Source organism: Monomorium pharaonis, chromosome 5, assembly GCF_013373865.1.
Source record: "Monomorium pharaonis isolate MP-MQ-018 chromosome 5, ASM1337386v2, whole genome shotgun sequence".
Taxonomy (NCBI): domain Eukaryota; kingdom Metazoa; phylum Arthropoda; class Insecta; order Hymenoptera; family Formicidae; genus Monomorium; species Monomorium pharaonis.
In genome coordinates, this window is record NC_050471.1 from 4,671,467 (window position 1) to 4,685,100 (window position 13,634).

The 13,634-nt window shown below is 34.0% G+C and overlaps 1 protein-coding gene across 5 annotated transcripts; it reads left to right on the top strand.

The window, feature by feature from the left end:
- Nucleotides 1–1,214: 1,214 nt before the first annotated feature.
- On the top strand, nt 1,215–13,531 carry LOC105832929 (glutathione S-transferase 1). 5 transcript variants are annotated; one of them, XM_036287433.1, is made up of 10 exons: nt 2,533–2,645; nt 3,207–3,449; nt 3,602–3,660; nt 3,740–3,878; nt 4,145–4,316; nt 10,855–11,003; nt 12,165–12,223; nt 12,479–12,620; nt 12,723–12,887; nt 13,201–13,531. In XM_036287433.1, exons 2-10 carry the CDS (start codon nt 3,309–3,311, stop codon nt 13,345–13,347), a joined length of 1,173 nt encoding a protein of 390 aa, XP_036143326.1. In that variant the 5' UTR covers nt 2,533–2,645; nt 3,207–3,308; the 3' UTR covers nt 13,348–13,531. The 5 variants fall into 5 exon arrangements, with proteins under 5 accessions (XP_036143324.1, XP_036143322.1, XP_036143323.1 ...); XM_036287429.1 differs by lacking the exons at nt 10,855–11,003; nt 12,165–12,223; nt 12,479–12,620; nt 12,723–12,887; nt 13,201–13,531 and adding exons at nt 1,219–1,488; nt 4,405–4,953 and having other exon boundaries at nt 2,507–2,645; nt 4,145–4,312; XM_036287430.1 differs by lacking the exons at nt 10,855–11,003; nt 12,165–12,223; nt 12,479–12,620; nt 12,723–12,887; nt 13,201–13,531 and adding exons at nt 1,219–1,488; nt 4,405–4,953 and having other exon boundaries at nt 2,535–2,645; nt 4,145–4,312.
- The last annotated feature ends 103 nt before the right edge of the window (nt 13,532–13,634 follow it).

Genomic DNA, 13,634 nt, shown 5'->3' on the forward strand with positions numbered 1-13,634 from the left:
ACATACACAGCAGGGAGTATCCAAATATGCGTGCGAGATCTGCCGCGTGCGAGAGTGTAACGTATCGACGCGCCGCGGCGCATTTTACGCGTATTATGCGCCCATTATTAAAACATATTACGCGCGGGCAGCGCCCGACGAGAGGCATGCACCCGGGGATGCACCCGCGAGCGTAACGCCGATAGGGTTGATAGATCACGCATTTCCCTGACGTTCCGTCGATGAGCCAGGCACGGGGGGAGGGATGAGCGCGCGCGCGCGCGCGGCTATTTCATTTTCCATCTCAGTGGATTTGCCGGGGCTAATCGATAATCGCACAGACACGCCCGACGCTCGCTGCGATAACAGCCAAGCGAACGGGGAACCAACTGCGCCGCCCGTCGCGTCGCCATTCGCCAGCGAAAGTTATCATCGGTCGGCAGCCTCGTATGGTTTTCCTCGATTTTCGCGTCCGATGCGCCGCGCGAATTTAACGCGACTTCCGCGCCGAGTCATCCGTAGAACAAGGCGTACAAAAAAAAAAGCACTTCTTTTTATCTCTTCCGCTATCTGGCAATTCATCGACAGCGCACGTTGATTTAACTCTCCCTCCCTCCCTCCCTCCCTCCTCTCCGTTAAAACTCGTTTCACTGTTGATTAATTTCTTCTTCAATTTACATTTATTGCTAAATTAATTTTTTTATTAATCAATTTAAATTTGAAAGAGATTTGATTTGCCACGACCGTTCGCGAGCACGTGGCTTACGTTTTTTTTTTCACGCATCGTTAAACATAAATTTCCCGCGATATTGATTTGTCCAAGTTCCGTCGACCACGCGCCCGCGTGCTATCGACTGCGGAAATCGCTTCGGGCTGCTACCGTCGGCTGGTTACATCCGGTTGCTGGGAATACAGTTGATCGCGTGCCGTCCGTGTAATATACCGCCCCCGATCGAATCCACCCTTCGCTTTCTTTCGTGTCGGTCAATAGAGCGTCCGTGTCCGCCGCAAATTGCCGCCGGAACTGAACCATGCGGCAATTAGCCACGTCTGCGTACACATGTTATTGAATTAGCACGCGCTCGCGTGGCGGGCAGCGACACCCTCCTGATCTTCCCATTTATCTTGCATTCCCGCGAATCTAAGTAGAATTAAATAACGGAAGCTATAACGTTTCGCCGAAGTCGGGATCGGCGACCGACGACGATAACGAGAGAGAGATTTATCGAAATTCGAGTGGCGCAAGCAAAACCGCGAGAATCGCGGGGATCGCGTCGTTAATGCGGCGGCGTCGTAAAAGCGCCGCCGTTTCACCGCCACGTTGCACCGAAATCACCACTTTCGTGCCGGGGAATTAAGGAAACCCGCCTGATGGCGAAAACGTAACGCGCGACCGACAGAATTGACGATCAACGTAACGACTCGCCGTGACCCGAGTACGATCTACAGTGGCCGAAATTGATCGTGACGGCAGCGACCGTGTGATTATCGTAGAAATACATTTCGTCGGTGAGAATTTCTTAATCTGGAGAATAGATAAAAAATATACACACTCGCACATGTCTCGCATGTGAGCTAGAAACGGTGATTTAATTAATTTATGATTTATGATTTAATTATGAAACATATCCTCTGTGAAATTCATATAAAATAAACAAGGTAATTTGATATTTGTTGAAAATTAAATAAAGTCAAAACTAATGATTTACATAATTAATTTAATAATTTATATTAAAAGTGACGTTAAGATTAAATTAAATTAAAAATTAATTGTGAAAAGCATTATTTAGATTAAATTTGTATTTTGTAATTCGAGAATATCGTAATTGTTTAAAATTGAGTTATTCTAAATCAAATAAATTTAACTTTGTTTTTGTGTGTGAAAATTAAGTAATACGTGTGAAATATAAAAAAAAATTATATAGGAGTTTATGTTTCTTTTACATGTGGATACATTTTTAATTAAGAAAAAAGTCAATAAACTAAACTTTGTTTTAAAAACAACTACCTGAAATTAAAAATTAACGTTTATAATTAACTGTTCGTTTAAAGTTAACGTTTTAATGTTATCAAATTTTTAACTGTTTAACTAGTTACTATTTAATTACTAAGAACAAGAATAAAGTTACATGCGTCACATGTGTCAAACGTATCGCGCATGTACGATGCATGAAATTTTAACACCTTCCGAAATAAAACAGTCTAACCAATCGCTGCACTTCTGAATAAAATATCAAGTAAAACTCGAATAAAAAGAACTTATTTCTCTACGTGTTGCCCCATTTACATGTGTTACGCCAGTATGTAATGTGTTCCATTTAACCGGGCGCATTTCTTCCCGTTTTTATTAACCGATCGATCGACCTTACCGGGAACTTTCGATCGTAACGGATAATGTCAACGTTGGAGTTTCGCGGTTTTGTTTGGCGGTACGGTATTGCTATGGTAACTTTGCGAATCGTGCGCGCGCACTTTCGACACTTCTGCACACGTCGTCTCTTTAACAATGAAACATGTTACCTTAAAGAGGCGATGAGTGATAGACACATTTCCAGTACATGTACATCACCACCCAATGGACGATAAGCCAATTAATTAAGCCAATGCCTGACGGTCGCAAGTATCATCGATTCGTATCAATTGATCGAGTTTGAGCGGGCTTACAGGTAAGGGTCACATTTGAAAGCCATTTAAACGACGCATTAATTAGCGGAATTACTGCATTAACGGTAATTGGAACGGAGCGATTGCCGCGCTCCCCGCGTTAGATTGTAACTATTCACGTTATTTTATTTGCGCACCGCAAATACTCCCTTACCTCCTATTAACGCTTAATTTAATGTCCAAAATTAGTTAAAGAACGTTTATAACAAACTTGCTCTTTTACGGCAGAAAATTTCATTCTCCGTACCTTCGAGATTTCTCGATGTCTTACTTCGCACCCGGCGAACTTCATCGTTATTTCAATGCCTTAACAATCTCATTTTCTGGCCATTTTAACCATTATAAACTTATCTATTTCTTACTTATAATGTCCTCTGTGAGTTGCGTTTGCAGAAAATTACGCGTACGCGTTTCTCGTGCGGGAACGATCGGAAAAGTTGCCTGTAAAAAGTATCTCGGCTTGCTTGAAAACTAGACGGGATGGAAACTCGCAGCGCGCGACGGTGTGCACGCGGATGTAGATCTAGGGTCTACAAATTTGAAAAGTTTTTCTTTGGCTAAAGTTGCAGTGTAAAAATCTTTAAAACGGGCGAGCGAAGAAAGAGAGAAAGAGACACGTAAAGATACAAGGTACACAAGAGGGAAGCGAGGGGAAAAGCAGCGAGATGCCGATTGATTATTATTACTTCCCGCCAAGTCCACCCTGTCGCACCGTTATACTACTCGGGAAAGCCCTAGGCATTCACTTCAACTTCAAGCTCGTAAACGTCATGAAGGGGGAGCACTTGAGACCGGAATTTTTACAGGTTCTTTAGTTTACATTTTCTCCTTTTCGCGTGAATTTAATGGCGCTCTTAAGCGTGTAACTACAAGTCAATCTATATGCAGTTGGAATTTCTTAAACAGAAAATTCCGTTCCGAACTTTCAAAAAGCTACTTTAATGTTACTTTATTCTAGATTAATCCGCAACATACAGTACCGACCATCGACGACAACGGCTTTATTTTGTGCGAGAGGTACGTGTGAGGAGAGGTTCTCACATTCTAATCTATAATCAAGCACTTAGCACTGAGTCCGCAATTTGTGTCGTTACAGTCGTCCTATTATGGCTTATTTGGTCAGTAAATACGCAAGAAATGATTCCCTTTATCCGAAAGATCCGAAAGAAAGGGCAATTGTCGATCAAAGAATGTATTTCGATGCTGGTCTCTTTGCCAATCTTTTGAAATGTTACGTACGTATTGATCCTCGTCCTGAAATCAATATTACAACTATATCTGCGATTATCCCATATCCTTAAAATTGATATTTCCTTGCTAATTTCCATTCGGCTGCATTGATTCTTCTTTCCCTCGATGATTCGTTCATGATTCAAATCCTCTGTCTCTAGAATATTTGATATTATATTACAGCACAATATAATATTATAATTTCTTTTGCACTGTTTTTTAACATTATTTGTTGACATGGGATACAACGGGTAAAATCGTCATCGTTTAGATACCGGTGGTGCGAGGTCTAGCCAGTTCCGTTAACGAGGCAGATCTGGCTCGGGTGGAAAAATCGTTCGAGGTGCTCAACGTTTTCCTTGACGGCAAGGAATTCGCGGTCGGCGATAACCTGACTATCGCCGACTTTACTATCAGTACAACTATCTGTATGATACTGGTAAGTCTGTCTCTCTACGAAGGTATGATAACTTTATATCGGATGAAATCGTACGCAAATACGATTGGATGAGATCGATTTCTCCGTTCCAGTGTTTTGACTTCGACATCAGCCGTTACGATAACGTTGCCGCGTATTACGATCGTTGCAAGGAAAGCCTGGAAAAATTCGGGTTCGAGGAGGTGCACGCTATAGGTGTTAGAGCGTTTACCGAGATGTACCACGCGAACCTGCAAGAATCTAGTTAACGTGGATATGGATATTTGTGCACGCCTAAAGCGCGGAGGATCGATAGTAACTCGTTTACCCGAGATCGAGATTAGACATGGAATCTCATTATTATACCTTATAGAATTTAAAATTCACTTTTTACCCCTTCCCCCCCCCCTCCCGCGTTACCCAGCGTTTCAACAGCTCTGTTATAATAAACCTGGTAATATAACTGCTCTCAAAGCGTTGTTATTATTGCATACTTAACTTACCTAGCGAATCCTTTGCCTAGAAACTACACGCCATTATCTTTGTGATATCTTTAGTTTCTTCTTTATAGGTACATGAGACAATGCAAAAGAGATGTGAATAAAATTATTAAAATATGTTTGAAATTAAACGTAATAAAAGTATGCGCTTGTAGAAATTAATTTATAATTGCTTTCACGATAAAGATGACTTAAATATCTTTTATCCTGCTTAACACTTCAACTCTCATTAATTTTGCAGCCACGCTTGTTCCTGTATAGATGGTGTTCACGATGAAATTTATAAAGCTAACAAGAATCAATATTCATCCAGCAAACGTTGAAAGAACGTCGAGCCGCGAATTATATGAAGTTAACGGCACCGCTACATATACTTTGCCCTGTCATCATTACACTTCATTTTTGTAATTACAGCGTGACGTCTAGTCATGCAAAGCATGAAAGTTTTGAGGTGCACGAAAAGTATTATTCTTTTCAAGAGTGCGTTCAGGTAGCGAAGGACAGATAACAATCATTGAGACACGACAGAAGCACAAAGCGATCGTTATTGATTTCTAACAGGGAGAAACCTTAGAGCGAGAAACACATTACTTCATTAATTTTAAATCTGTTAAAGATTGATAGCTGAACATTATTTTTGTAGCGCATTGTAAAAGCGAACTATAGACGACAAAAGAACGAACATTAGAAAAGACGAGAAAGAAAGAAAAAAGGAATAAGCCTGTCCAAACGTTTCTTTTTCTATCGTCTTTTCATGAAAACGAGGCAAAGGAAAAACAAAATAGAACAGACGCTTACAGGCTTACGGCACGCGATACTAACAATTTAAATTTTAAATTGTGTAAATCTGTAATTTACTCATACTTTTAAAAATGAAAATAGTTAAATTTTGTTTAAATTTTGTTTTTGGAAAATGTAAAATATTTAAAAATGAAAAATAATAAATTAGAATAAAACCTTTAACTAAATATTTTTTATTATGCAAAATACGTAGCTAAATGTTTTATTTTAAATCAATTAAAAATAAGAGAGATATAAATATACAGCTAAAAAATTAAATAACTTATATTTTGATTAATTCGAAACTGGTTATTTCAGCAATGTATTAATGATATTTTTATAAACCATTGGAAAAAAAGTTTTATATCATTTATAAATTTTAAATGTAAAAATAAAAAATATAGCATTGATGTTTATATCAGAAATATATTTATAATGTATGTAATTATTACATTAAAAGATTGTATTACCAATATTTTATTTATTTGTTTTAACATAATAAAAAATGTAGCAAGAATTATTTAAAATATCGTGAAACTAGGTAAATATGTTTACTATCAAAATTATCTTTTTGACCTCGACAACATAATTACAACATTGTCGTAATAGCAACAAAACGAGCAATGTTATCAAAAATTTCAACATCTTATCGTGAATAGTAATTTTTGTTTTTTATCTTATACTTAACATGTCGGAGTCGACGAAACGAGAGAAGAGATAATATTGTTGTACAATACTTCGACGACTCTGATTTTAAAAAAAGTTGATAAGTAAATCGTTGTTATAATTTTTTTTTTTTTATTGATCAAGCGATTTTGATTACTTTTCTGTAATATAAATATCCCATGTTTAAACAAGAAAATTTATAAAACATATTATTGCACTTAAAAGGAAAAATAACAATAATAAAAAACAGTATTTTATGCGATATTATTTTTATAATATTGTTACATAAAATGATTATAAACACGATAATACATAAAATTTTTAAATAAATATTTTATATTGTAAAATGTTTTTAAATATTGTATTACGTTTTTAATATTGTATTATGTTTTAATATTGTATTATATATATTTGCACTTCATACATGTTTTACTTGACTTTTATGCTCCCAGCTCTGGACATCCTCACACTGATGTATCTTGTATGTATCATGTAATCGTTTATCTCCGCTGATACTCTAACGTTGAGTGTATGCATGTACTGGTTGACCCTGCTGCTGATTATTACGAGCAATTACGCAACTAACGTGAGCAACCAGTGTATGACGATGACGAAGCGTAAATGCGTTTCACAGCCAGTTTTAAGACGGCAAGAAATTGCTATCGCATTTGTCGGTTCATGCTGTCAGATGATTTAGCCTTTTCTTACTGATAACTTTTCAGATATTTTTATAATTTATAAAATCTATAAAACGAATATATTTTTATCTAATAATCTGTAGATTTATTACAATTTCGTACAGAGGATAAAAATATTTTTTGTATAATATTCAATATATGAGGTACATTTTGTACATATAATCTTTTAATTATTATATTAATTTCAAATTTTGTACACAACATTATGTATTATGTTAAATGTATGTAAACATTATATTGTTTAATTACATATTAATTAATAATTAGCTATAAAAACAAGTTTTTAAAATCAATATTTTTCAACTTGACTTGCAACAGCATACTTAAGAACATGCACACATATTTTCTGTTACGAGAACCGGTTAAAATCCACTTAACTTTAACTGGTGCTTAGGAGAAATTCCTATCAAGGTGATTCTGGTAACAGAGTTTCTTATTAAAGAACAGAAAAAAGTAGAAGGAAAAGTAAGATTCTTAGAAATTCTGTTCTTTTATGATTACATTTTTTTTTCAAATGACATACATCAATGCATTTGCAAAATGTAAATCTTTATAAAATAAGATTATACTTCTGATACTTCTCAATTATTCTCACATCATTTTATTAGAAAATTATCGCGGTAAAATTATATAGTGAGACTTCATTTTAATGCCGCTATGTGTAGGAAAACTTTTTAACGAATGAATCCGATGTAATCGTTTATACGATAATCTATCGACGTTATTACTTAATCGCTTTATGCTAGTTAGGTTCGCGGTGAATTAATTTGCTTTGTAGAAAATTTCCAAGTATAATTGCGTTAAAAGTTTTAAACATGCGGCTGAACCGCAACTGGCTAATAATTCGATAGAGCTACTTTTACGATAATGCTTCTCGCGTTCTTCCGGAGGAGTTGCCGGACGGTCAACCGCGATTGAAATCGCTCGTCCGGTTTTGATCAGAGTCTCTTGGATTCGGAGCATGCCATGTCATTTCGAAGTTAGTTTGTACTTATTGCGATTTTAACGTCATGTGTGCTGCCACATTGTTTGCGTGGAAACGCAACATTAACTTTGCGTAGTTCTAGAAAAAAGTGTGTCACGGTTTCATGGCGTTTACTTACGTAGCAATTGATCGCGTTACAATTCGTTTGTCACATTTGCAACTATACTTAGTCAGCATTAAAATAATTGAAACTTGTTTTGCAAATTACACGGAATTACACCTAATTTGCGTACAATTTCCGAAGATGATATTTACAAATGTTAAAACTCTATATTTTCTATTGATACATACGTTAAAATTATATTATTCTGCTAATGTTATTTCCAATTTATCTAGAAATTCCATAAAATTATTACAATACAACGAAAACTGTAAAAATATACTGTTATTACATTTTATATATTTTAAATAAAATGTATTTTATTCTTTAGAGAGAAATAAAAAATTTGATTATAAATTAAAGAAAGTTAGACATTAGTGTTTTAACAATTATTAATTTGTAAAAATCATTAAACATAAAAAAGTATAAAAACGAAAATGCCATTTGTTAACCGAAGTGAATCTTGATGCTTAGTAAAATTTTAGAATCAATTATTAAATGTGTATTTTTAGTTACATATAAAATATGTAACATACAAAATAAAAATATGCACACAGTGCGCAGTCTACAAACATAAAGGTTAAAACATTATGTAATCGGAAAAATGAAGTTAGCACACACTTTTGCGCCCACATACACAAAATACTTCAGAGTAGCTTCGAGTCAGTTTACTGCAGATTATTTGCAAGATTTTCCTTCAGTAAATATTAAATTGGGAAGGACCTATCTTTTTAATACACAAACCGATCTCAGTATTCTCAGATAAACATCATTTAAGAAGCATGTAAAGTTTGTCAAGATTAAACAAAATATCAGAGGGGAGAAGAGTTTTCCTCTGCTGCAACTTTGAAAAATTGATATTTTTAATTGCTTATTTCTTTAAAGAATTCTACTGGTCGCTAAAACAGAATTTTTTTGTGATTTATTTTGTCTTCGTAGTTTCGCGTTTGCGTTTGATACTAACTCTTTGATTACTTCGTTCGTTGTATTCGCATGATGTTGTGTCCAACACATTGAATGTATGCGTCAGTGTATGAAACCTTGAGGCTGAAGGCCGCATAGACACTCGAACCAAGACTTTCACTCGCTGTTAAGTGGTTGTCTACCATCGACTTCTCCGGAAGATGGAATTCTGTACAAACAGATGATTGTGAAACTTATGTAACCTTTAGAAGAAACGAAAATAAGTATGTATGTGCAGCATTGTTCTGCGCTATTTTTTCGTAAATTTGTTGCAGGCTTTAATTTTGATATACAAAATTTTTGTTCAACTCTATAATTATTTCCATTTTCTGAAAGCTTTAAAGAAACAGTTAAGTTTTTAAGAAGAATTGCTTGAGTGTATGCGTTGCGTGTATGTTATTATTTTATTAAATTAAAAATTGAAGTTGTTTTATTTTTAATAAAATAATAGTCTACGCGAAAAATAAGATCTAATGTATTGAAAAAGAAGCTAATGTATTGTATAACACTGAATAGTAGGCTTGGAAATCAACGTCATTTTTTCCTCGTTGTGCATACAATATAAATCTTGCTGAATCAGTCATCTAACAACGTCAACACTGAAACATTGAAGTTACCTCATGATACATAAACAGCATGATTAGCAAATGTTTTGTACGGCGACGAATTATCGGCACTAAACATTTCGGTTTGCCGATAAAAAATTCATTAAAAAAACACTGATAAGGATTGAATCGCAAATGAAAAACTCGCGGGCTGATCAAGTTCACGGAGTATCCGAACTTGCGTGAAACTTATCAGAACCCAATCTTATCAGTAATGCTATTTATTTTTCAGTCCTGTGCAGTGTTGCGAACCTAATTATTCGATACCGAAGCATTGAATAATGTATTTATGCAAATTTCGCTAACTATAAAAGTTTTGCAAAATGAGACAAGCGTACTGTCTTAAAGCGATAGTTAGACCCTCAGCAAGATCGCATAGAGTTTTGTCGTTCGCCACTGGCTGCCCAATCTCGTAACGATACATTATGTATGACGTATTTAATGGATCGTTTATTACTTGTCGCCATTAGGTAAATAAGCGTTTGTGAGAAATTCGTGACGAAGCAGAAACTGCCTCGGACAACACGATAGTCAGTGAGCATTGAGAACCCCCCGACGCACATAATCGATCTCACTCTTGCGTGCGTGCGATGCAGAGGCTGTCCCGTGTTACGCGGGCCTTATAAATAGTCCGAACAAGCGAGTTGCCTAGACAGTACGCTCGCTACACGCGCCTCCGGAGAATACGAACTGCAGGTTCGGTTCCATTGCGGCTTTCCTCTCCTCGGCCATTTCTCACCGCCCGACGCGTGTAATTCGTCAAAACTGCTAAAGTGATAAGGCTGCCCCGACGATTGCGAATATTTGTGACTCCGCGGTGCGCGAGATCGACTTTGTAATTCGGCGAGTGCTTGAATCGTTACCTCGTTACGCAATAATTCATGAACGTGGGAAACTCACGGAATCATTTTCCACGTTTTCCGCTCGAGTGCACAGTTTGAAAGTGTAAAGCCACTTGCGGCTCGGTATAAACTTGCAGCCTATAATTGACAAGTTTTGCTCATTAACTAATTGATGAAACGCCAATTCATATGCTTTTAATAAGATTCCTTCGAGATAACGTCGCCAGTCTCGCCTGACACGTCGGTGACTTTTTTTCGTTTCTTTCCTCTGTCTTTCAGTCACGTGCCGCGTATAATCGGTTGCTCCCTTGAAACGCGAAAAGTCGTCAAAAATAGTTCCACGGTGCTCAAGCGCCCGCGAATATCTGACGCGCGATCGATCACACTGGCCACTTCATTAATAGCGCGTCCCACGTTTTCGCAGATTTCAAGATGCCCATCGATCTTTACCAAGTTACCGGAAGTGCGCCATGTCGGTCCGTGCGCTTAGCGGCGGCAGCCGTGGGAGTGGATATAAACCTGAAGCATGTTGACCTCATGGGCGGCGAACACCTAAAACCCGAATTTATTAAAGTAATTTGCAATGGAATTTCTTACAAAATAAATGCAGTTAGAAATTAATCAAATATTTTACATTGACTAATTGAATGATCTAATACTTAACTTTGAACAGTCTTGAAATATATTTTTAGAAAGATTTTTTAAGTACAAGATCGATACTTTATAAGTACGCTATAAATATTTTTTTAAAGATTATTCTTAAATTAAAGAGAGCAAACCACAAAAAAAATTTTATTTTTCAAAGTAATTTACATAAACATTTATTTTCTTTCGATAAATATTTTTGAGAAAATCTTTCGAAAGTTTTAATTACACATTGTTTAAACATTTTTAGGATAAATAACGATATTTACGCAACATATTTATTGACGTTCTACTGTTTTTAATATTTCCGTTATTGAAAATACATTGTTTGATAATAAAGTTTGCGATATGTAATAAAAAATTACAAACATTAATAAAATGTTATATTTTATCTTTGAAAGTAATTCTTCATAACATCAATACACTTTAAAAAATTATTGTAAAATAAAGAAAAGGATTATTGAGATTAACCACCTTCTACTTTATTCGGATTCGAATCCCTGGAATTTTGCTATTCTTAAAATTAAAAAATTTTATAAAGGTAAACATTTGTATGATATCAAGTCAAACACATTCCCAGAAATGATAAGTGCTTTGTACAATTTTGGATTTAAAAAATATTTTATTTAAGAGAAATAGAAGTGTATATTGTCATAAAGGACTACTTTATAAGATAAAATATAACATTTTATTATCTGACATGTCTGTTTTTTATTATTATTATACAAACTTTATTACTAGGTTATTTATTATAAATAAAAAAACATTTATGTAAATACAAAATGTTTGACATAATGGAAACTCAAACACTCTTTTAATTTTCTCTTGATTATTAATTCTTATACATAAATTGTTATTTTACAATAACATTGATGTTAATGTGAATCGAAACACATGTGTACGATAATTTGTAATCAAAATCAGAAATTTTTTTAGAAACTAGTGTTGTTTTAGAAAATTTAAATATTAAAAAAATGTAAGTATATCTTTTGTGTTTGTATATTTTTATAATTAATCTATTGAATAAAAGTCTAAATTTGAAGATAATTTAAAATGATTATATACATTTTTTTGGTTTTTTAAATATAGATGAATCCACAACACACAGTACCTACTCTTGATGATAACGGCCTATATCTGTGGGAAAGGTAATTATTTCTTACATTCAATGAGTGTCGCAAGTCTGATTTTTACACATATAAAACAAATATTTTTTATAATTATCGATTTTATGTTTTTTAATAAAAAATTTAATTTATTGCTAAATTTATATTTACGCAACATGAGATAATTTTTAATTTATATATTAGATATTGTATGTATTTTATAAATTTTTTAATAAAATTTATGTCATTTATGCTTAAAACTAAAAAAAATTTATGCGCATTTGTATCGATTAACAGCCGCGCAATTATGACTTACCTGGTTAATCAATATGGCAAAAATGATTCTCTCTATCCAAAAGACCCCAAAAAACGAGCCGTGGTTGATCAGAGACTATTCTTCGACATGGGATCTCTGTATCAAGCGTTTGCTGATTATTACGTAAGTTATCCTTGGATTGTATAATACTTCGTAAATTATACTTAATGTACGTATTGACTGATAAACTTAATAGCCATACATATATGTAAACGTTAATTGCAGTATCCAATGATCTTTACCAATGTCACTCCGGAGCAAGCAAAATATGATAAAATAAACAATACCTTGTCTATCTTGGACAAATTCCTAGAAGGGGAAAATTATGTGGCAGGAAAAACTCTAACTCTTGCTGATCTTACCATAGTTGTCACCATTTCTAACTACAAGGTAAAAAAAAATCTTATGCAAATACAAATTATTAATTTATTAAAATAATTATTAAATCAGTAATAGTACAAGAAAAAAAATATTTCTACAGGTTCAGTTAAAAAAGCGCTATTCTTTAAAAGCTTTTTTTTTTTTAATTAAATATTATTTTAATTTAAATAAATTTGTTGAATTTATGAAACTTTGCTGTACTTTATACATTTTTATAGATTACAAATAAATAAAATAAAAGACATAAATATGTCGGAAATGTAGTTTATCCATTATAATGAAAATAATATTGAATTAAACGTTAATATTTCTCTTTTTATAGCTTATGGACCATGATTTAAGTAAATATAGCAACATTAATAGGTGGTTTGCCAGGATCCAAGCCGAAGCTCCTAAATATAATGAAATTGAAATTGAAAGCGGTATGAAGGAATTTAAAAATTTTATTGACAACATTAAAAAGAAGTAATTTTGTAGCATAGATTTAACAGTTGTATGCATTATTTTAATATTTTTACATTCATTTGTCTTGCAATATTTTTGTATGTCGTATAATTCAACTTTGCAATTAGCAAATAAATTATGATTATTATGAATTAAGAGAGTGTTAATTTAAAAATATGTATATGCATTTACATAACGAAAATAATAAAAATTAAAGAAAACAAATTTGAAATTTTGGAAAAAGATGAAAAGTTTCTATTTTATTAATAATAATTAGGTTTAACACATAAATAAATTAATAATTAGAACTAT

Bases quoted from the DNA above. Each gene is read 5' to 3' on its own strand.
- LOC105832929 (XM_036287433.1), top strand. From the start codon at position 3,309: ATGCCGATTGATTATTATTACTTCCCGCCAAGTCCACCCTGTCGCACC. The intron at 3,661-3,739 runs GTACGTGTGAGG...GTGTCGTTACAG, and splicing joins GGCTTTATTTTGTGCGAGAG to TCGTCCTATTATGGCTTATT. The intron at 12,621-12,722 runs GTAAGTTATCCT...CGTTAATTGCAG, and splicing joins AAGCGTTTGCTGATTATTAC to TATCCAATGATCTTTACCAA.